This window comes from Indicator indicator, chromosome 40 (genome assembly GCF_027791375.1).
Source record: "Indicator indicator isolate 239-I01 chromosome 40, UM_Iind_1.1, whole genome shotgun sequence".
Classification (NCBI taxonomy): domain Eukaryota; kingdom Metazoa; phylum Chordata; class Aves; order Piciformes; family Indicatoridae; genus Indicator; species Indicator indicator.
The window spans coordinates 605411-626003 of record NC_072049.1 but is presented as its reverse complement, the minus strand read 5'-3'; the positions used below and the strand labels follow the sequence as shown (position 1 = coordinate 626003).

General features: G+C 65.2%; 1 protein-coding gene across 1 annotated transcript; it reads left to right on the top strand.

Moving 5' to 3' along the window:
- The first annotated feature begins 1129 nt into the window (after positions 1 to 1129).
- Positions 1130 to 20359, top strand: EFNA3 (ephrin A3). Its single transcript, XM_054397007.1, has 6 exons — positions 1130 to 1158; positions 11126 to 11236; positions 18885 to 19174; positions 19795 to 19860; positions 20029 to 20106; positions 20238 to 20359. Exons 1-6 carry the CDS (start codon positions 1130 to 1132, stop codon positions 20357 to 20359), a joined length of 696 nt encoding a protein of 231 aa, XP_054252982.1.
- Positions 20360 to 20593: the final 234 nt, after the last annotated feature.

The window sequence follows — 20593 nt, the reverse complement described above, 5'->3', positions numbered from 1 at the left end:
TCACTGCGCCCTTGGGCTGTGCAGCCCCCACCCCTGGCCTCGCGCTGCCACCGCTCCCCCTCCTGCCGGTGCCCACCCACCCCCAGTTCCCTCCTGCCTGTGCCCACCCGCCCCCAGTCCTCTCCTGCCAGTGCTCACCTGCCCCCAAGTCCCCTCCTGCCCTTGCTCACCTACCCCCAGTCCCCTTCCCTGCAGAGATGCTGGGGTACAGGCTGGGGTGGTCGCCCCCCCACCAGGGGTTCCTGTGCTTCTCTTCCCAACCTTTAAGGCCGGGGGGGGTTTAATTGCAGCGATTTGATACTGAGACCTCAGCTCATGTCACAGGGAGAGCTTTAATTACAGCCGAGCTGCCCGCAATTAGCACCTGACAGCAAGACCCAGGGCCGGCCGCTGGCGCCTGGGATGGGCCAGTGGTGGTGGTGGGGGGTGGGTCGCTCACCCAGAGCCCCCAGCTGGGCACCGTGGTCCCTTTCTCACTGCCCTTGGGCTGCCCGTGGGGCAGCGATGCTCCACCCTGCTGCATACCCCCTGAGGATGCACCACGAAGTATTGTGAGGGGGTGGGGTGCAGGGGGCACAGCTGGGGTTTCACCCTCTTGCCAGTGCGGTGCCCAGGTTGCTGCCAGGGCCAATCCCATGGCACAATCGGGTCCCTGCTGGGGTCACAGCCGTGGGGCAGAGCTGCAGCAGCCTGCCCCAGGCTCGCCAGCTGGGCAGGAGGGCTGTGGGAGGTTTGTTTGTCCCCCCCCTGCCCCAGGGTGCAGCCCCGCTCCTCACTGCCCTCCTCGGGGGGGGGGGCCCAGCTGGGGCCGAGTTCCCCGTGGGGCTAGCAGCAACCAAGCCCCCACAGCCCCCTCCCCTCCCAGGCGTTGCCGGCCGCCTGCCGCAGTGGTGCTGGGCACGTCAGACAGGTTTTATGGCTTCTCGGGAGAAGCTGCTTGGCAAGAGGCTGAGCAAAAAGCATCGACCGCGCCCCTCCCCCCGTGCTGCTGTCTGCCCTTCCCCCGCTGCACCCCGCACCCCCTCTTCTCACGAGCAGGGGCACCCCACACCATGGTGGGCAGTGGGACCTGGCCCCACCGTGGGGGCCGCAAAGGGACCCAGAGGCTGCCTGGTGTGTGTGGGGGGACATGTCCTGGGCGCCCCTCCTCCCATTATTGTGAGGATGCTGGGGAGGCTGTGCCGTGTGGGACCCCCACCCAGGTGAGCACGATGCCGTTTGCAGGGGGAGGAATGCCAAAGGGATGTCGTGCAAGGTCCTGGGGGCGACCATGTCCCAAGGGACCCCCATCTGGAGACATTGGCTGGGGACATCCCCGAAAAGGAGCCCCCATGCAGGGGTGTCAGGGGTGATGCTGCCCTGCAGGACCCCCATGCAGGGATACTTGGAGGCTGTGACCAGCAGGACCCCCACATAGGGATTCCGGGGGGCTGTGCACTGCAAACCTCTATGTAGGGATTCTGTGGCAGCTGTGACCAGCAGGACCCCCACACAGGGATGCTGGGGGGCTGTACTCTGCAGACCCTATGTAGGGACTCTTGGATGGCTGTGACCTGCAGCACCCCCTCCGCAGGGATTCTGGGGGGGGCTGTGCTCTGCCGACCCTATGTAGGGACTCTTGGATGGCTGTGACCTGCAGGACTCCCATGCAGGGATTCTGGGGGGGCTGTGCTTTGCAGACCCCTATGTAGTGATTCTGTGGTGACTGTGACCAGCAGGACCCCCACGCAGGGATTCTGGGGTGTTACCCACCTTGCTGCCTAAATCCTACACTCCCCACAAGGCTTTCCCAGGTGAGGCTGGGGGGGGGGCGGTCCCTGTGGAGCCCCAGGGATGGGTGGCAGTTCCAAGAGTAGCAGGGGGCCCTGTCCTTGAACGGGGGTTGCTTGGTATGCGGGAGCCGCTGCCGGCTTCAAATCCCATCGACTTCCAATGAGCAATGCCATCAATAAAAGCTAATTGATGGCACGGCCGCTCCAAATCAGATTCCCCGGCCCCTGAATCGAATTGATGGCTCCGCGCCCCGCAGCCAGCCGCGGCAGAAATTGAATCTATTAAAGGAATCGGCTCCATTAGCCCCGTCCCTTCTGTCTCGCAGTCTCCCCACCTCGGGGGCTCCCCCCCTCAACCCCACTGCCAGCCCCCACTCCCGGCTCCCCGCTGCCACCCACACCAACCGAGCTGCACAGCTTGCCGAGAGATCCAGGTCCCGCTGGGGAAGGATGGGGGGGCGCGGGGTGAGGGGGTGGGGGTGCCCCGGTGGCCTCAGCCAGTGGGGCCGTGCCCCACAAAGGCAACCCTGGGTGCTGCGGGCGGGTGGGAGTTAAAGCCTCGGAAAGGGCGAAAGAAAAATTTATCGGCAGGAACAGAAAATGGTGTGGAATGGTAAGAGGCAGCCCTGAGATGAGGAGGGGGGAAAGGGGCAGCCGACCCTGCCGACAACCCGGGAGGCACAGCGGCAGGGTGGGAGCTGAGCCGATGGCCTGACCTGGCTGTGCCCAGCACATTGTCCCAGCTCACTGTTGAGCTGGGCACCGTGGGTGCACCCTGGCACTGGGACAATCCTGGGGACTTGGCCCCCAGCTTTCTGGTGTGCCCAGCAGTGTGCAAGAAAGCTCCTGGCGCTGGCTTCTCCCTCCGTCTATGCTGCCAGGGTTCCCCCACCCACAGCCATGCTGGAACAGGAGCCTTGGCACACCCTGACACCCCTCACCACCCTGGGCTGGGAGTGAGCTTGAGTTCTGTGGCCATTCCAGGGCACACCGGGTGGGACACGGGTCCCCCCCGGACAACTGGATGGGAGGATCACGGCTGCCCCCCTGGCACTGGAGCCCATCCTTACCCATCTCCCATGGGCGCAGGGCAGCGGCTGCAACCCCCACCCAAGAACTGCCGAGAGCATCCTGGAGATAGGAAATGGCTCCGTGTCACCATGGAAACGGGGCCACCGGCTCGCCATGCCGAGGGGACATGCCAGCCGAGGGCACACGTGTGCAGAGCCCCGAGGAGCACAGCGCTGCATGAGACGGGCGCCGGGCACGGTGCACAGCACAGCAGGCACTGCCCACTGCCTCCTTTGGCACATCGGTGCCACACCACGGAGCCCATCACCTGCCTCGGCCCTGCTCCCCCATCACGGGGGGGCATGCACACGGTGGGATGCCACCCCAGCGGGATGCTACCCTAGCGGGGTGCTACTCCAGCGGGATGGCACCCTAGCGGGGTGCCACCTCAGCCGGGCAGCTCTGCAGCACTGCGCTGGCGCTGAGCGCTGGGTGCGCAGGGCCGGAGCAAGCTGGTTCCCAGCAGCTGCCTGCTGATGTGCGTCGTCAAGGTTATCATTTAGCAAAACACTCAGCAGGGGCTTGGGAGGGAGCCGGCCCCCGCCGCTAATTAGCCGGAGCGGCATGCACCGAGCCCGCACCTGCCATAGCAATGAGGACTGTGGGCACCAGGCGTGCCAGCTCGCACCGGCGTGGTACCACACAAGCGTGCAAGGGGCATCAGATCCTGCCAGCGTCCTGCAGGGCTAGGGCTGGGTGCTAGGGGCACAGCTGCAGCTCTGTTGGCCGAGTCCCAGCGCCAGGTCGCAGCAGAGGTCACCGCCGCCAATCGCCGCTGGCCTGGTGCCAGGGCAGCAGCTGGTACAGCAGGGATGGCACTGGGAGCATGGGGTGTGCGCTCGTCAGCCTGGGCACTGTTAGGTTTTGCACACCTGGGGTGTGTTGAGTGTCTGTCCATCCCTGCCTGCTTCCATCCCTGCCCTTGTGACTGCCAGGGTGCCAGCGGCATCTTTGCAGGGCTGCCCGCTCCAAGTCCGCTGTAATCCTGATGGACAATAATCCTGCGGTGCCAGCTCTGGGATGGGCAGGAGCTGCCCTTGCAGCAGCAGCACAGCTCAGCTGCCAGCTCTCAGGGCTGTCTGCACCTGCTGCATACTAAGGGTCCATGATGCTGGCACTGCCTTTACTGTGCCCTGTGCTGAGACTCTTTCTGGATCCCCGGGGACAGGCTGGGTATCCTGTGAGCACAGCCCTTGCCACCCATTTGTGCCCCTCCAGGCTTGTGTCTGTCTGGTAGGATGCTGCCAGGGATGGAGGGGCCCTGGCATCAAGGGCTGGAACGGCAGGTGTGATGCCCAGGCACAGCATGAAGGTAAGTCCCTGGGGTGAAGCTGGCAGGGGGGCCTTCCTCATGCCAGGGGCCCCAGCCTAGGAGCCCTGCACTGCCTCTGTGCCCACTGTCCTGTGCTGCTTTGATCACCAGGCTGCTAACAAGCTTCCCTGGCAGAGACCTTGTTAGCCACACAAGAGCCCCATGCTGGGCACCATGTGTCTTCAGTGGGGAAGGGGCTGGTGTGCCCAGATCCACCACAGGCAAACTCTCGGGTCCCTGCTGTCTCTGACGTCCCTGTTGGTGCCAGCCTGAGGACAGGGCAAGGGCCAGGGCCAGGCAGATGCTGGGGGTTGGCAGGAGTGTGGCACGGCCGGTCAGTGGCCAGCCCGTGGCCAGAAGTGGGCGCAGCAGGAGCAGATCGATGCTCTGAATTATTTAGCTCGAGAGGACAAAGCAGCTGCAGCACAACACCCACACAGGGGGCACCACAGCATACTTGCAGCTGGGCATGGGACCCACGCCCCTACCTAGCCCAGACAGGGCAAGCAGGCATCTGCTGCCAGGCTACAGGGGCAATGCACCTGCCCAGGATCCCCTGCCACCCCTTTGGGTGGTGGATGCTGAGGAGTGGGGCACATCAGTCCCCCCAACTGCACCAGGCTGTGCCCAGGTGGTGCCACCGCTACCTGCTCTGTCCCCTGCTGGGCATCCAGAACCACGGCCACCGCCCGGCCGGCAGCAGGGGGCTGGTGTGGCTGCACCCTGCAGAGGGTGCCCTGCGTTCACTGCGGTCCCTGCAGGGCAAGCTGTGAGCCACGGCTGCCCACACCCCTCGCCCCCGGCCCTCCTCTGAGCCTTTGCATTATTAAACCCACCCTGTGCCATCACTCACGGCCGGCCTGGCAGCGGCACCGCATCAAACCTGATGAATATTTCAGGCCCTGAAATCTCCTGCTCCTGCGTGCTTCATCCTGAGCCCCCAGTCCCTCCCCCCGCTGCCTCCCCAATTTATTAGCTCGTTTGCTTCCCTGCAATTCTGCCTGGCACCAAGGGCACAGAGGAGCACGGTCACTGTGCGCTCTTGGCCCCTCTCCCCAAGCCCACTCGTGAGAGGCGGGGGTCATCCACCACCGTGGCTCCAGCCCAGGGTGAGACAGGGATGGGCTGAGCCCAAGGGTGGGTGGGCAATGCCAGAGGTGGCTGCACATCCCTGGGGAAGAACTGGAGCAGCCCCACACTGGTGGTGCCAACTCGAGGTTCCTCTAGACCCCTATGCCCAATCCTGAGCCCTTGCTTGGCACCGACGGGTTGCAGTTCCCTTGGCATTCTCACCTGCAAGGAGCATAGGTCACAGCATGGACATATCCTCATCACTCCCAGCCTGGTATCCTGCCGTGTGCCCACCCCCTGCCACCTCTGCCAGCACTCCTGGCTGGTCCCGGTGGCCCCTTGGCCAGATTAACATCATTTAGGCATCAGGAACGGGCACCACAGAGATCTGCCACCGGCCCTGGGGCAGGCTCCAGCACTGCCATCTCATACCAGCACGGGTGCTGGGTTCCACCTGCTCAGCTCCCTGCCCAGTCCTAAGATCTCCATTGCCCCTCACACCTCTCCTGACACCCCCATAGAACCACCCTGTGCCCAAACATGCCAGGGTCATGGCACTGTGCACACAGCTGCTAGCATGGTGACACACTGGGGAGCCCTGGTACACACCAACAGCCCTGGCACACACCAACAGCCCTGGCACACAACGACAGCCCTGGCACACCTGTTCCTGTGCACACCCTGGGTGCTCACCCTCGGGCTGCATGTGGCGCCCTGGGCATGGGCATCAGTAGCTGAGCTGGTCTGACCTAGCCACAGGCATCATTAGGGGAGAGCAGATGGCACTAGGGTGATCCCTGGGGATGCTGCAAGGCCCTAACAGGGCTCTGGTGAGGGCAAGTCTGGGCTGTGGGCACCTTGGGGGAGCTGGCATGTGATATCCCCATGCCTGCTGCGTGCTTGGGTGCTCCTGTGGTTGCTCCTGTGGGCTCGGGGCAAGGTGCTGATGGCTCCTCGTGGCCCAGATGCAGATGCCATCAGCCCCATTCTTGGCTCTCCATCACTGCTCTGCCCACTGCTGTTGATGCATGCCCAGGTCTGACAGGTACTGGGGGCCAGCAGGCTGTAGCCTGTGCCCCAGACAGTGCCTGCTGCAGCCTCTGCAACCCCCGACCACCGTGCAGGGGACAGCAGGGCAGCATAGCTGGGGTGAGCAGACCACCAGGCTCCAGGGTAGACAGGGATGAAGTCAGTGGGGAGCCAAGGGCTTAGGCTGGCAGCTGCAGCTGCAGCTCCATGTCCTTGTCCCTTCCCCAGGGAGCTGTGGCTGCCATGCTGCAGCGGGGCTGGGTGCCAGCCCCTGCCATGCTCGCCCTGCCCACGTCGAACGACTCCCTTCCGGCACAACCCTCACGCCTACGGCACATCCTCGCCGTGGCCGTGCTGGAGCAGGAGGGGCCGTGCTGGGGCCAGCGAGGCCGGGGCTGCTGCTGGGAGATGATATTGGAGTGATCTTGAGGCCAGGAGGGAGCTTTGCCACGCGGGAGGAGAGGAGAGGAGCGGAGCAGAGCTGGCTGAGTCACCCAGTGCCAGCTGCTGACTCAGGCGCTTCCTGCCAGGTAGCCTCTGCCGCCGGTGCGTGGGCTGCCGGCATGCAGCATGCAGCAGAGGGGGCAACCAGGACCCTGGCACCAACCTGGCAGCCCAGTCCAGTTCTCGTGGTACTGCAGGGTGGTCCAAGGTGAGACTGGCATGTGTGTGGGTGCCTCACAGCATGGTGACATGTTTCCACACGGGATCACCCACTAGCAGCACGGCCACAAGCTGGGGTGGCATGCAGGGAGCACAGCTGATGGACCGTGGGAACTACGAGGAGCTGGCTGGCAGCACCTCCCACCCGGCACCTCTGGCTGCCCACACCAGGGCTGGTGGTGTTTGGCACAGCAGAGCCTGCCGGAGCCAAGCTTCCGTCAAGCAGGCGCCTGGCGCCCAGGGCAGGGACCCTGCGGCTTCCTCCCTAGTGGGCAGCAGGAGCAAGCCCAGCACCGTGAGGCCAGCCCGGGGCTGGCAGGCGTCGGGGCCAAGAGCCACGCACGGCTTCATCCGGCAGCTCCACAAGGAAGCTGGTTTTCTCCGACAACCCTTTCTGTACCGCCAGTGCCAGCCGGGGCAGCCACCCGCTCGCGGCCGTGGCCCGGCTGCTGGTGGCCAGCTTTGTGCTGGCAATTAACCCTCCTCTGTGATCCTGTGCCATCAAGCTCCGCATCAATTAACTCAAGCCATTCAGGTGCTAATTAACCAATCGCCCCCATAGCAGTCGGAGTCGCCGAGTTCACCTTCAGCCCCCTCACAGCGTGAGGCCACTGCCCGGGCCTGTGGCTCACTGTGGAGGTTAGCTGGTGGCACTGCCTGGACCTGTGCCTCACTGTCGAGATGAGCTGGTGGCTGGTGGCACTGCCTGGACCTGTGGCTCACTACCGAGGTGGGCTGGTGGCTGGTGGCACTGCCCCCCCCGCTCACCTCCCCTGTGTCACATCCCAACCCTGGATCGTGCTGCCACGGCTCCAAACCCAGAGCCAAAGCAGCCCCAGGAGGTCCGTGGGATGCTTCCAAGGCTGGGAGTCCCCTCTCTCCTCAGATGTTGGGGGGGGGGGGTGTCTCAGCACCCCACACCCTCACCCGGGCGGTGCTTGGCTGATGCTCTCGGAGATGCTGACACGGTGCGACCATCCGTGAGGCCTTCATTCAAATTTAAAGACCGACAGAGGGATAAAAGTGGAAAGGGGCAGCAAGGAGCAGAGTGGCTGCGAGCCCGTGGGCGTGAGGGGATCCTGCTCCGGGCGTGCCGGCCAGGCGCGCCCCCCGGGCAGGGGCAGCAGCGTGCCCCAGGCACCCAAGCAGGGCTGCGTGGGGCTGCCCGATTCGTGAGGCCAAGTGCTGCCGGGAGGAGCTGGCAGCAGCCGGGGTCTCTTCTGCTCTGTGTGACGTGCCGGCAGCGCTGGCTACCTGCTCCTCGACCCGAATGCCATCTCCTTGCGGCCCTGGCCACCCCCTCCGTGTGTCATTGGCATGTTCTCGCCATGCCCGGCTGGAGACGTGCCAGCACCTGGCTCCCACCGGCGGGTCAGGAGCCCTGAGCTCAGCACCTTTGGGGCCGTGTAGGTGTGGCTGGTGAATATTTAATGCCCACGTTTTCACCGAGCCCTTTCTTGGTTACACTCCTGCCTCCCTCCCAGCTCTCTCGCCATGTTTATTTATTTAATGAATTATTTATCGGCTCCCCCTCTCGCTCGGCTGGGCGCTGCTCTGCCGCTGGCCCCCTCCCCGTTCCTCCCCCCTTTGCCCCGGCTCCCAGCCCGGCGCGATGATTTATTGAATGCCGGCTCTGCTCTGCGGTTGCGACATGCTGTCACAGGAAGCCGCGGTTAAATATTAACCAGGGAGGGCAAAGCGGGTCCCCTGCCCTGCCAGGCACACGCAGCTGGCATGGACCCCTCTGCCCCACCTCGCTTTGGGCATGGCAGCCAGCATGGCTGCTGCTCGTAGCTGCCCACTCCAGGCAGCGAGTGGGGGGCTGTGCTCTGGTCCCCTCTGCTTTCAAATCAGAAACCTGCTGGCCCTCAGCGTGCCAGGCTCGGGGGTGGAGGAGATGAGGGGCTACAGAAATGGGGAGGAACCAGGGTTGCCTCATGCCCAGGCTCTCCTGGAGTGCTTGAGGCCTCTCATGCCCTCCTGGGAGCAAAGCTACCCAGGTGGCCACTCCCACCACAGACACCACCTCCTGCTGTGGCCTGCAAAACCCATCCCAAACCCTGCATGTGCCAGCTGCCACAGCCGGGGTCCACCCTGAAGCCCCAGAGGTGATGTTTGTTGGGTGCTGGCACCCACATGTGGGTGCACACAGCAATGCTCAGGGTGTTTTTGGCCACCTGGGTCCCTCCGTTCCCCCGTGGGTGCATTCCACTGTGGGCCCCCACGTTGGGGTGCCCCAGTGTGGGGGTCCCCACAGTGAGCAGAGCAGCGTGCAGGTGCTGGTGGCAGCGTGTGCGTTGCCATGAGCTGGGGGTTTCCATGTGGAGGTGTTTTGTTGCCATGGGTTTGCTGAGCCAAAGCGTTTCCATGGTGGCAGCGCGGTGCTGCTGGGCCCTTCCAGAGGTGCAAACCCACCCCTCGGGATGCCCCAGCCCCAGGGCACACTGGGAGGGAGTTGCTGCCACCACCACCAGCATGCCCTGGCACCCTGGTGCCTCAGCCCCTGAAGCCCCTCCTGCCTCCCAGCACCCACCCTGTGCCTGCCTACCCCCCTTCCCAGGCCAGCCAGAGCCCTTTTCCACGTGTTGTGTTTTCTCCACTTCACTTCTCTGGATGAATAATTAATTGAGGCTTTTTTTGGTCCTCCGGGTCCTTTCGCCAGCCCCCTCCCCCTTCCCAGCAGGGCTCCGGCGAGGGCTTGGGCCCCCGGTGCTGCCAGTGTGGATGGGGGCAGGGGGTGCTAGGGCACAACCCTTCCATGGGCATCACTGACATTCCACAGTGCTAAGAAAGGACTTGATGGGGGCCACCACCATCCTTATCCCCTGCATGGGCTGGGGCATCATCCATGCATCTAAAAGGGCAATGGGGAGCCTGAAGAAAAAGCCCTGAAAGCACAGCTGCTCCACACTTGCCAGCAGCTTCCCTGGCAGCTTTGGGCAGGGAGAAAACCCTCCCAGCATTGGGTATTGGGGAGCAGATACCCCAAGCCTTGGGGTTACACCTTCCCAGGCCTGGGAACTGCTGTGGTGACAGGAGGGCACCGAGGGTCATAGCGTTTGGCATCGCACCACCCCATCCCTCTTGCACCACCTTCAGCATTCCAGCGGGACGGGCAGCAGCTGGGGCCGACTCGGGCAGCAGCCGGGGCCGACTCGGGCAGCAGCCGGGGCCGGCCCTGCCAGCCCGGCCACACTTTCCGTGGCCTCCCACTTCCATCTGTAAGCTCCTGGGGCTGCCAAATCTCCGGGGTCATGTGCAAAGCCGACGCTGCCAGAGCAGAGACTTGCCGGGTCGGTGCCCGAGGTGTGTGCATGTGCTCGGGCGCGCTCCCGCCTGGCAGCTCCATGCTTGGCACTGGCATGAGCGTGCCCGTGTGTTGCACACGTGTGCCGGGGCAGGGATCACCTGGTACATGGGGAACGCCGGGCGGTGCCACATGGTAGTTGCTAAGGGATCTTGATGAGGATGGGTGGCTGGAGCTGGCACCCAGCTCAATCCCTTCCCACATGGTTGGTGGGGACTGGCACCTGAGGAGCACCCACCACCCCCACAGCAACTGCCAGCTGCCTGGGCATCTCTGCCCCATGGACCCTTGAAATGAGGCAGGGGGTGAGTGAGCAGCCCCATGGGTGGATGCTCAGCTTCGTGCAGGATCCTGGGGCAGGAGAGGGCAGGTGGGAGAGCCTGGAACAGTGGTTATGGCCCTCCAGCACCCAGGCTGCCCTGGCACGGTGGCCTCCCTCCCACCAGCTCCCACCGGTTTCCAGGGTGGCCAAACCCCACTGTGACTTGCCCTGGGGTCACAAGGACCCTGAGGGGCCCTGAGCCCTCACTCACAGCTCGTCGAGCCCCAGCGTTCCCGCACACAGAGATCCCAATGTCAGTAAGACATGACCCTGGTGCCCCCACTCATGGGGGTCCCGGGGGCACCCCGGTGGCACCTGGTCCTTGTGGGACTCGACCCCACTGCTGCCACCCTTGGAGACCCTCAAGCCCAGTCCCGGCACGACCCTTCTCCACGGTGCCGATGCCAGTGCCGGTGCAGGCGGGCCCGGGGCGGTGTCGGGAGTGCGCGCGGGGGCGCGGCGGCGGCGGCAGCGGGCGCGCGCTGGGCGGAGCTGGGCGCCGGGGGCGCGGGGCGCGGGCGGCTCCGGGCTCGGTTCTCCATTCATCGGGATCGCGGCGGGCTCCGCGGCGGCGGCAGGATGGCTGCGCTCCTGCCCCTGCTCCCGCTGCTGCTGCTGCTGCCGGGCCGGGGACCGCCGGGGGTCCTGGGCAACCGCCACGCCGTGCATTGGAACAGCTCCAACCTGCAGTGAGTGTGGGGCCGCCGGTACCGGCACCGATACCGGCACCGGGAGGAGGGTGTGTGTTTGGCGGGGGGTGATGTCCCCGGGACCGGGCGGGGGGAGCCGCAGGAAAGGACGAGGCGGGGACGCGCCGGGGATCACGCTGAAGGATGCGCGCAGCAGTGGCGATGGGGGCGGGGGGGCCGACACCGGGCCGGGGGCGCGCGCGCCGGGACTGCGGGACCCCCGGGTGCCGGTGTCCGCGCGGCGCCCCCCTGCGGGCGGGGCCGCCGGACCCCCGCGGTGTAGGTGCCGCTGCCCCCGTCTCGCCCTGCCCGCGGAGTCGGAGTCGGGGCTAGGTTTGGACCCGACCGGCGCAGGTACCCGGGGCTGCACTGCCGGGCGGGGCACGGGAACTGGCGGGGTCGATGGGGCTGCGCTCGGCGGCTCCCGGTGCGGGCGCAGGTGGGTCGGGAAACAATCCTCTTCTCTCCTCATCTACGCTGACCCGCTCCACGGTGGGCACCGTGTGCCACGGGAAGGGCACGGCTGGTGTCCCACCGCCTTTCCGAGGTACCGGCCAGGGCAGGTGGTCTCGCTGCGGCGACCCCGCCGCCAGACGCGCCCGCCGCCTGTCTGGGAGCGGGAGCGGCACGGGCGGCGCGGCGCGGGGTGGGGGGGGCGACGGGTGCCCGCCGCCCCCCCGCCTCTCGGGCTGGCAGCGGTGCCAGCTCCGGGGCAGCAGCCGAGGACGGCGGGTCCGAGAGCTCCCGTAGGGGTTGTGGGGGCGAAGCGGGGATTACGAGTAGAGGTGTGGAAACTGCCGTCGCGCCCATGGCCACCGGGAGCTCGGGCGGTCGGTGGCCCTGGTCCCCCGACACCTCCCTCATGTCTGTTCCGGGGGCTGCGCCCTGCCCTCGCCCGCCTTGGGGCTGTCCGGTGGCGTGAGGGGCATGACATCCACACCAGGGATTTGCACAGCTGCGCCAGAGGGCAGCGGGCACTGCACAGGTTTTGGGGTGACGATGGGCACGGCTGGGCTGGGCTCCCCCCTGAGGCTGCGAGTCCACGCAGGGTCCAGGGACCCCTCTGTGGGGCTCGGGGAGCTGCGCCTGCTGCAAGCGCCCAGCTCCTCTTCCGTCGCCGGGGCGAGCGCACAGGGGTGTGGCGAGGACGTGAGCCCAGACGGAGCATCCCCCGCTACCCACCGGCGTGGGGGCTCCCCCGATTCCCCCCGCCCTGCACCCCTTTGCCAGGGAGCAGTGTCCCCTGCAGTCGTCGTCCCCCCACCGGCCCCCTCCCCTCCCATTGGTTTTGTGTCGCCAGGCGGAAGCTTGGGCCCCATAAATCGTGCGTGTGTGCGACGTGCCGAGGCGCAGCACAATGGTGAGGCGCTTGGCTCACCCCGCTGTGCTTCGGCACCCCTCCTGCACCCTCTTCCTCCAAGTGCACCCCCTCTCATCTACCAGCCTCGCCCCCCACGCTGTGACATTGCCAGGACCTCGAGGTGGGGAGGTAGGAGGGCAGCTCCAGTGCCCCCACCCTTGCCCCGTCACAACCAAAGTGCCACCACCAGCAAGGGGCAACCTCTCCCTCACCGTATCACTCGCAACCGTGTACCACGGCCTGGCACTGCCTCGACACCTCCCCTTCCGACTCCCCCCCCAGGGACTGGGTGGAGGGGGTGCCAGCCATGTGCCCACCGTGCCCAAGCTGGGGGGGGGGTGTCGCAGCCAGACGCCCGTGCCCGCTGCGCACGCGTCTCTGGCGCGGCTCCGAGCGTCCAGCTCAGGGCACGGGCGGCGCACGGTGGGGGCGGCTGCGGCAGAGACGTGTCCCAGGGACTCCCGGAGCCGATATTTATTGTTAGGCAGTGCGGCAGCTCGGCCGCAATTATAGTCGCGCGGCAAAGTGTCTGGATTAGATAAATTATGGGGGGAATTAGGGCTCCCTGGGCCGCAGCCTGCAAATCCCAGCAACCCCGCTGCAATCAGAGCAATAAACAAGCCCTGCGCGGCCCCCCCTGGGGCTCTCCGGGGAGGGGTGGGATGCTGGAGGGCTCAGCTAGGGGCTGCTCCTGGGGGGGTCTGCGACAGGCACCCCCAGAAATTTATTGTATCGCCCTGGGCACCCTGGTGAAGGAGGAGAGGGTGAAGGGCTGCCCTGCGGAGCCCAACCACAGCACCTAGGGTCTTGGAATTGCTTTGGGGAGTGTGGGTCTGGTGGTGGCTTTTGGGAACGTGGCAATGCTCCTCAAGTCACCACGGTGGACGGCTGGTGGTGTTGGGGGAGGGCAAGAGGGCCACGGATTGAGCAGGACACCCCTCCTGCAGCACGTTGAAGGTGCTGATGGCAAAGCCCAGGGGAAGAGTGGAGGTGAGGTCAGAGGCTCAGAGCAGCGGAGGTGCCTGCTCCTGCTCGGCCGGGTTGGTCCGGCTGCGCTTCCTGCCTGTCCCATCAGCTCCACTGGTGGTAGCCGGCGAGCCCCGGGGGCATAGGACAATCTCCGGCTGGTCCTTTCCCTCCACGCCCAAGACTTGCCGGGAACAGGCTTGGTGGCACAGGACGAAGGTCGACGGTGGCCACCTAGTGCTGGCATTCAGGAGGGGAGGATGCCCCCCTGTGGGCCCCATGGTTTGTGGCCAGGGGCTCCTACAGGTGTCCCCAGCTCGGGTCCCAGTGTGCCAATGCATGCAGAATGCCATCTTCCCGCAGGGTGTTCTGGATGCCAAGGTGGGGATAGCATTTTTTCCCCATGCATGGGTCTGACATGGCTGATGCCACCCTGGCCCCTGGGAGCCCCCCAGAACAGGTTGGAGTGACACACACAGGTCACACACTGCATCCCTGGCTCCAGTGTGGGGACTGGCAGTGCTGGTGCCTGAGGCCTCAGGGTGCCCGGGGTGCTGTGGAGAGGGCAGAGCAGAGTGGCTGTGAGATGGGAGCAACTGAGAAGCTGGTGCCTGGCTGAGGCAGGCATGTCAGAGCCCACCTGTGTGCAGGGAGTGCCCAGCATCCCCTGAGGTCCCTCCCCAGCCACCGGTGCTGCCACCACACTCTACGACAGCTTTTATCTGGCTGACTTTGTGTTTCAGGCAACCAGAGCTGGAGCAGGCTCTCGAGAGCCCTCGCATGGAGCAGCCTCTCCTGGGGGAGTCTCTCACACGGGAGAGGAGCCACGGCCCTGCTCTGTGCCCGCCGGGGGGGCCTGTGGGTGCCCGGGTTCCTGGGTCCTCTGTGGCTGCCAGACTCTGACACCGGGGCTGTGCCCGGCCAGATCCTTCCATCACATCTGGCACCTGCGAGGCTGGGGATGGCATCACCTGCATCAGCAGGGATGCCCCCACCCCAGTGGGTCCCAGGGGCATTCAGCAGGAGGTGCTGCAGCACAAGGGGCAGTTCCCTGCCCAGCCAGGTTGGGGAAGGTGGTGATTACATCTCTCAGCAGCTAATTACCCAACCTCACTGCCTGCAAAGTTCTTAGGTGGGATGAGGGGCTCTGCCCACCCCCTCCTCCCACGGCTGTGCCCCCAGACAGGACCCTGTGCGGCACAGAGCCCCCAGTCACCCATGGGTGCTGGCTGCGGCGCTGGCGGGAGCTGCTGCCCCGAGGGCAGAGGGTGCCGTGCCCCGTGAGTCACCGCGCTGGGCGGCACCGAGCCCCGGCAGCGTGACCGGGGCCCACGAGGTTCCCGTGGGAGAAGGGGCCACGGCGTCGGGGTGCGGAGGTTATCCCGGGGTGCAACAGTGCCGGGGCCACCCGTTCCTGCCCGGGCTGCTAATTGAGTCACTGGTTGCAGATTGATGGTTTAATTAAAACCCAATTAGAAACCTCATTGATCTTGTTAGCAAAGCGGGAAGGTCCGGGGCTTTAGCGGGGATTAAAGGGATCGCCAGGCTGTCGATAGGAACGAGGGCGCGGGGGCATCTCTTCTGGGGATCCCGGGAGCAAGGCTGTGCCAACCACATCGAGGTGGGTGCTGCCTCGTGGCACCACAGTGCCTTCTCCTGCCACCGTGTCCCCAAGGAGCAGCCCCCCCCGTCTCCCCAGGAGCTCCGGTTCCCTGAGCGGGGAGGTGGTCCCGAGGACACCGTGTGCCGGCGATGCTTTCTGTGCCCACACCAAAGGAGTTTGGGGGGGGGGGTGGTGCTGGGTTAGGAAGAGGGGGGCGTGCTGTGCCACCCGTGTGCGTGGGCTGCGTCGCTGGCGCTGTCTGCCGAGCCAGCGCGCGTGTGCGAGGCCGTCTGGGTGCCGTGACTGTGCAGCGTTGCCTGCGTGGGGAGGGTTGGCACAGGGCGGGGGTGCCCAGGCTGAGCCACCCTTCTCCCCCAGCGGTGAGCGGTGGGTGCAGGCGGACGCTGTCTGTCTGTCCGTCTGTCCCTCTGCCCATCGGGGCTGACTGACCGTGGCGATCCCTAACGCCTTCACCTCTCGTGGGGTGACTGGAAAGGGAGCGCGTGAATCCGTGGCACTTTTTTTGTTCCCTTGGCTTGATCGATGGCCCCGGATGTGCCGAAAGGGCGAAGCTGCCTGAGCCAAACAAAGGATCCGGCTGTGCTGGAGGGTGGTGTCCACCCTGGCACCCGGTGCTGGGGGGCGCCATGCCATCAACCGCACCGGGGGGACTCCTTCTCACTGCTCCTGTCCTCACTGATGGCGCTGCCAACGTGGGATGGATGCTGAGCTCAGCTCCAGCTATGCCACTCTTCAAGCCTTTACGTGGGGACAATTCCCCGCAGCCCGAGGGTCTAGGCGGGGGTCTGGGCTGCTGCCGGGGCGTGCTGCAGTGCACCAGGCGCTCCCGAGCAGTGCCTGAGCGAGCGTGCGGCGCTCAGCCCAGATTTATCACAGCAGATGGGAGCGGAACAGCCGCCCAGCTCACCAGCGGCTGCGGCTTGCCAGGTAGTCGAGGTCCCGCCGGTGCGGGGACGGTGGGCACGGAGCCCAGCCTATGCTTGGGACAGTTCTGCCAGGGGGACATCCATCTGCCCAGAGCCGACAGGCTGCTGGAAGGTACCACTGCTTTTCAAAGCCCTGCTCTAAAAATGCAGTCGTGCAGAAGTGATGCTGCCCGTTCTGCTCCTGCACTTAACCCTTCGGGCACTGCCCGAGCCTGCCGTGCCCCACCGGCTGCACCACGGCTGGAGGGTCTGTCCTGACCCATGTCACCTGTCGCTGAGGTTTTCTGACAGTTGTGGGAGCTGATAGGGACTGGGCAGCCCTTTCCCACCCAAGAGTGTGTGTCAGTGACAAAAGCGGCTGAGACCCTCACTCTGCGTGCCTGTTCCCAACCTCCCGCCTGAGAAGGGGCCCGTGGGTTCCCTGGATGGGGCTAGGGCTGGGCCGGGCACTCGGCTCTGCCTGCCCTGCCCTGCCAGGTGGTGCCACAAACAGAGCCCAGGGCACTCCAGTGACAACATCAGCGCTGCTGGGATTTGGGGACATGCAGCTGTGTGGGGTGCTGCTCTGCACCCGTGGGACTGGCAGCCACGGTGCAGGAGCCAAGCGTGGCCAGGACACAGTGGTGTTATGGCTGAGGTTGCTACCAAAGGCTCCTGGATGTGCCCTGGGCCATGGTGGCACCGTGGCTCTACCCACTTGGGGCTGTTCTCCAGCCCCTCCCACCAGCGGTGCCCGTGGGGAGCCCATCACACTACCTGGACTCCCCTGGTGCTGGTGTGCCCCAGCCCAAGGGGGACACCTTGGTGCCGTGTGGGGCAGAGGTCGTTAGTGAGGCTGTTTATCAGGAGCCACACTCCTTAATGAGCACCAGTGTGGGGTCCCGAGAGGGTGCATGTGCCTCAGTGATAGGTGCCACAGGGCGAATGGGGAGTTACAGCTCCCTGGCACCTCAGGACAGGGTTTCCCTTAGCATGGCAGAAGCAGGGGCCGGGTGTCACTCCCGGCCAATGCAGAAACCCGGGGCCGATCCTGGGGAATGTGCTTCCCCTAGTCCCTCACTCCCCTTGGCACAGCCACAACCTGGCCATGGCAGGCACCAGCTGCCAGCACCCACCCTGCTTTGGGGCAGCTGGCTCGGGGCACGCTGGCGTCTCAGCCCTGCGTCCCGCACGGAGTTAATTGCAATTTTCTCCTCGGGGCCATTTCTTTAATAATAAGCTTTTTTTTTTTTTTTTTTTCTCCCCCTTCTCCCAACCACATCAAAGGAGGAAGATGAAAGGTCCCGGCGCCCCGCGGAGCAAGGGTGGCTGCCTCAGCACCTTGCTGGTGGAGGGAGCTGCCCGGTGGCCAGCGGGCGCTGGGATGGGCCAGGGAATAGCGGCTGCGCATCAAGGGAGGTGCCATGTGGGGCTGTGCTCCTTGCCCCACGGGTGACGATGTTTGCTGTAGGCCCTCCACAGCCCCCACTGGCCACAGCAGCAAGTCCGAGTGGAGAGGCAGCGCTGCTGGGGTCCCCCTTTCCCAGCAGACACTGAGTGCTCCTTCAGTTCTCTCTCTTGGAGCCTGATGTGTACTGGGGTACCACGGGCCCTGGCACGGTGCCAGGGCTCCCCAAACAGTGCCAGGGGCGGTTGTGCAGGGTGGGGTGTCTGCACCCGTTGTCCTGCCCACTGCCTGCCCAGCCCTGCCAGGGAGACCTAGGAAGCCAACTCCACCCCGGGCAGGGCATCGGGGCGAGGGGGAGGGGGTACTTCCAGAGTGCTGGGTCAGGGACTCCTGAGCCCAGATTTGCCCTGACAAGGTGAGGAAAGGGACCCCAAGATGGAGCAATCCACCCTGGGTGAACCCAGCCAGGGTGCTGCATCCACATCTTGGGGGAGCCAGGTGAAGGACCCCCAAGGCAGCGGTATTTGGGGAGGGAAGAGGGGGGGGCACACAGGAGTGAGGTCCGGTCAGGGTGGGCGCTGCCACGTTAGCTCGGTGCAAAGCCGATGCTTGGCAGCGCTGGCTCGTAATTAATTGGCAGGAGCAGTGGGGTCAGCTCGGCAGCGAGGATTACCGCGGCCGGGATTTCCATCGGGCGCGGATTAGGAGCCAGCGGAGCCTCTCCTGAGTGGATCTGAGGGGATTGCTGCTCCTAATCAATGTAAATGAGGCTCCCCCAGGGCCAACCTTTACGGCATTAACGAACTAACGGGATTAGCCAGAGCTGGGTGAGAAATCCTTTCTCTGAGCGCTGACGCGTGGCAGGGCTGGGGCCACGGTGGGCAAACCGCTGTGGGTCGGCTTTAGGCTGCTGGAGCTGGGGAATGCTGGGGCCCCGTTTCCCTCCCTGCACACTCAGGGACTGCGGGACTCTTGTGCCCATCAGTCTTGTGGCCAGGTTGCTCTGTCTGTCTGTCTGTGTCTGTCCCCTCCTCAAGGCTCTGACGGCAGGTTCATGGCAGGATCCAGCAGCATGGGTGTCGTGCACTCGGGCTCTTACAGGTGTCTTACAGGTGTCCCACCCGTGCGTGTGGCTCGGTACCCACAGCATCTGGCCCCGGGCTGGCCTGTGCCAGCCGAGATAGTGATGCTGCACTGCAGGTCCATGGGGCTTGAGGTCGCACAGGGGTCCCAGTGTGTCGGGGTGGGTCCAGATGGAGATTGAGCAGGGAGATACCTCCGGGGTCGTCTCTGCAGGCTCTGTCTCCCTTTTAAAGAGGGAAACGACGTTTGGGAAGGTGCAGAGAGTGTCCCTGACCCTCTGTGCCTGCTTCCTTCGCTTGCAGTCTGCGTCGGGAGGGCTACACGGTGCAGGTGAACGTCAACGACTACCTGGACATCTACTGCCCGCACTACAACACTTCGGTGCCCGAGCACCGGCTGGAGCAGTACGTGCTCTACATGGTGAACGCGGAGGGATACCGGACCTGCAACACCAGCCAGGGATTCAAGCGCTGGGAGTGCAACCGGCCCCACGCACCGCACAGCCCCATCAAGTTCTCGGAGAAGTTCCAGCGCTACAGCGCCTTCTCGCTGGGCTACGAGTTCCGCGCAGGGCAGGAGTACTACTACATCTGTACGTGGGGGAGCCGGGCTGGGACCCCCCCACAGACCCTTCTGTCCCTGGATAGGTCCCCTGTGCCCTGCCCCATCTGGTTTCTCAACACCGCATCTCCCGGCTGGGTTCCCTCTGCTCCTCAGGATCCTCCTATGTCAACTCCCCCCTCTGAACCCTGTCTGGATGGCTGCAGGCTCCCCCAGTAGTGGGCAACCTGATCTCAGGGATGGGGGTGTGGGGAAGGGTGGGGTTGTGAGGGGGGGGTGGGTCATGATGCAGGGGTGAGGTGAGGACGTAGGGAAAGATCAGGGTGCGGGGGAGCAGGATGGGGATGTGGGTGGGAGTGCTGGCACAGGTGCAAAACTCAGGGTGCTGATGCAGACGTGGGGTGCTGGAGGGGTCCCGATGGCCCAGGACGGCGGTACAGGATGCTGATATAGGATTGGGGTGCTGAGGTGTGCTGGTGCAGTTCGGGGCTGCAGGGTGATGAAGCAGATGCAGCTTTGGGATGCAGGATGGGGGTTCTGCTGCTTCACCCCCAAGGCAGGGCCAGACCCCACAATGCCTGGACCCACTGAGCCTCCAGGTGCCCGGGGCTGGGGTCACCCAAACGACCCCAGCCCACTCTTGCCTTACAGCCACCCCAACCCACAACCACCGCCGGGCCTGCCTGAAGATGAAGGTGTTTGTGTGCTGTGCCACTAGTAAGTACCTCTGTGCCCTCCCCGGGGGCTGTGGGCAAGTGGGGGGCTGCGTGGCCTGCCGGTGGGTTCCCCATCCCTTCTGGGTCTCCCATCCCTTCCGGGGTGTGGGCTGTGCCACAAGGTGGCCAGGGAGTGGTGACACCCCGCCGTCCTCTTTCCCTCTTGCAGCGTCGCACTCCGGGGAGAAGCTGGCACCCACCCTGCCGCAATTCACCCTGCGGCCAGAGGTGAAGATCGAGGACCTGGGTGAGTCAGGCAGAGACCCCGGCCCCGCAGCACCGCATCCCCGCTACCACCTCCCACGGGGCGGCCCCAGCCACGGGATGGGGGTCAGGGCTGCTTTAGTGCCACCCTCACCCTCTCGCTCTTCTCCACAGACAACTTCAACCCAGAGATGCCCAAGCTGGAGAAGAGTATCAGTGGCACCAGCCCCAAGCGGGAACACTTGCCTCTGGCTGTGGCCGCTGCACTCTTCCTCATGACGCTGTTGGCCTCCTAGCTCCTGATACTGGTGGGGGACCGGCCAGCACGGTTCTGCCAAGCGGGGACCCCCTAACCTGCTGCCCCTCATGAGAGCCAGTGGGGAACCAACCACGGGACCACCCGGCTCCTCCGCATCGCCACTCCCCCCCTGCCCGAAGAGCCTCCCCATGGGGCTGGGGGCCACGGCAGATGCCATTCTTGGCTGGGACTCACCCCCTATCCTGCCAAGGGCTGCGTCCACATCTGCCAG

What these genes read in the sequence shown, in the direction of transcription:
- EFNA3 (XM_054397007.1), top strand. Translation starts at nt 1,130, where the DNA reads ATGTCCTGGGCGCCCCTCCTCCCATTATT. An exon ending in GCAGGAGTACTACTACATCT is followed by an intron (nt 19,175 to 19,794) that starts GTACGTGGGGGA and finishes CTTGCCTTACAG; the next exon opens with CCACCCCAACCCACAACCAC. An exon ending in GTTTGTGTGCTGTGCCACTA is followed by an intron (nt 19,861 to 20,028) that starts GTAAGTACCTCT and finishes TCCCTCTTGCAG; the next exon opens with CGTCGCACTCCGGGGAGAAG.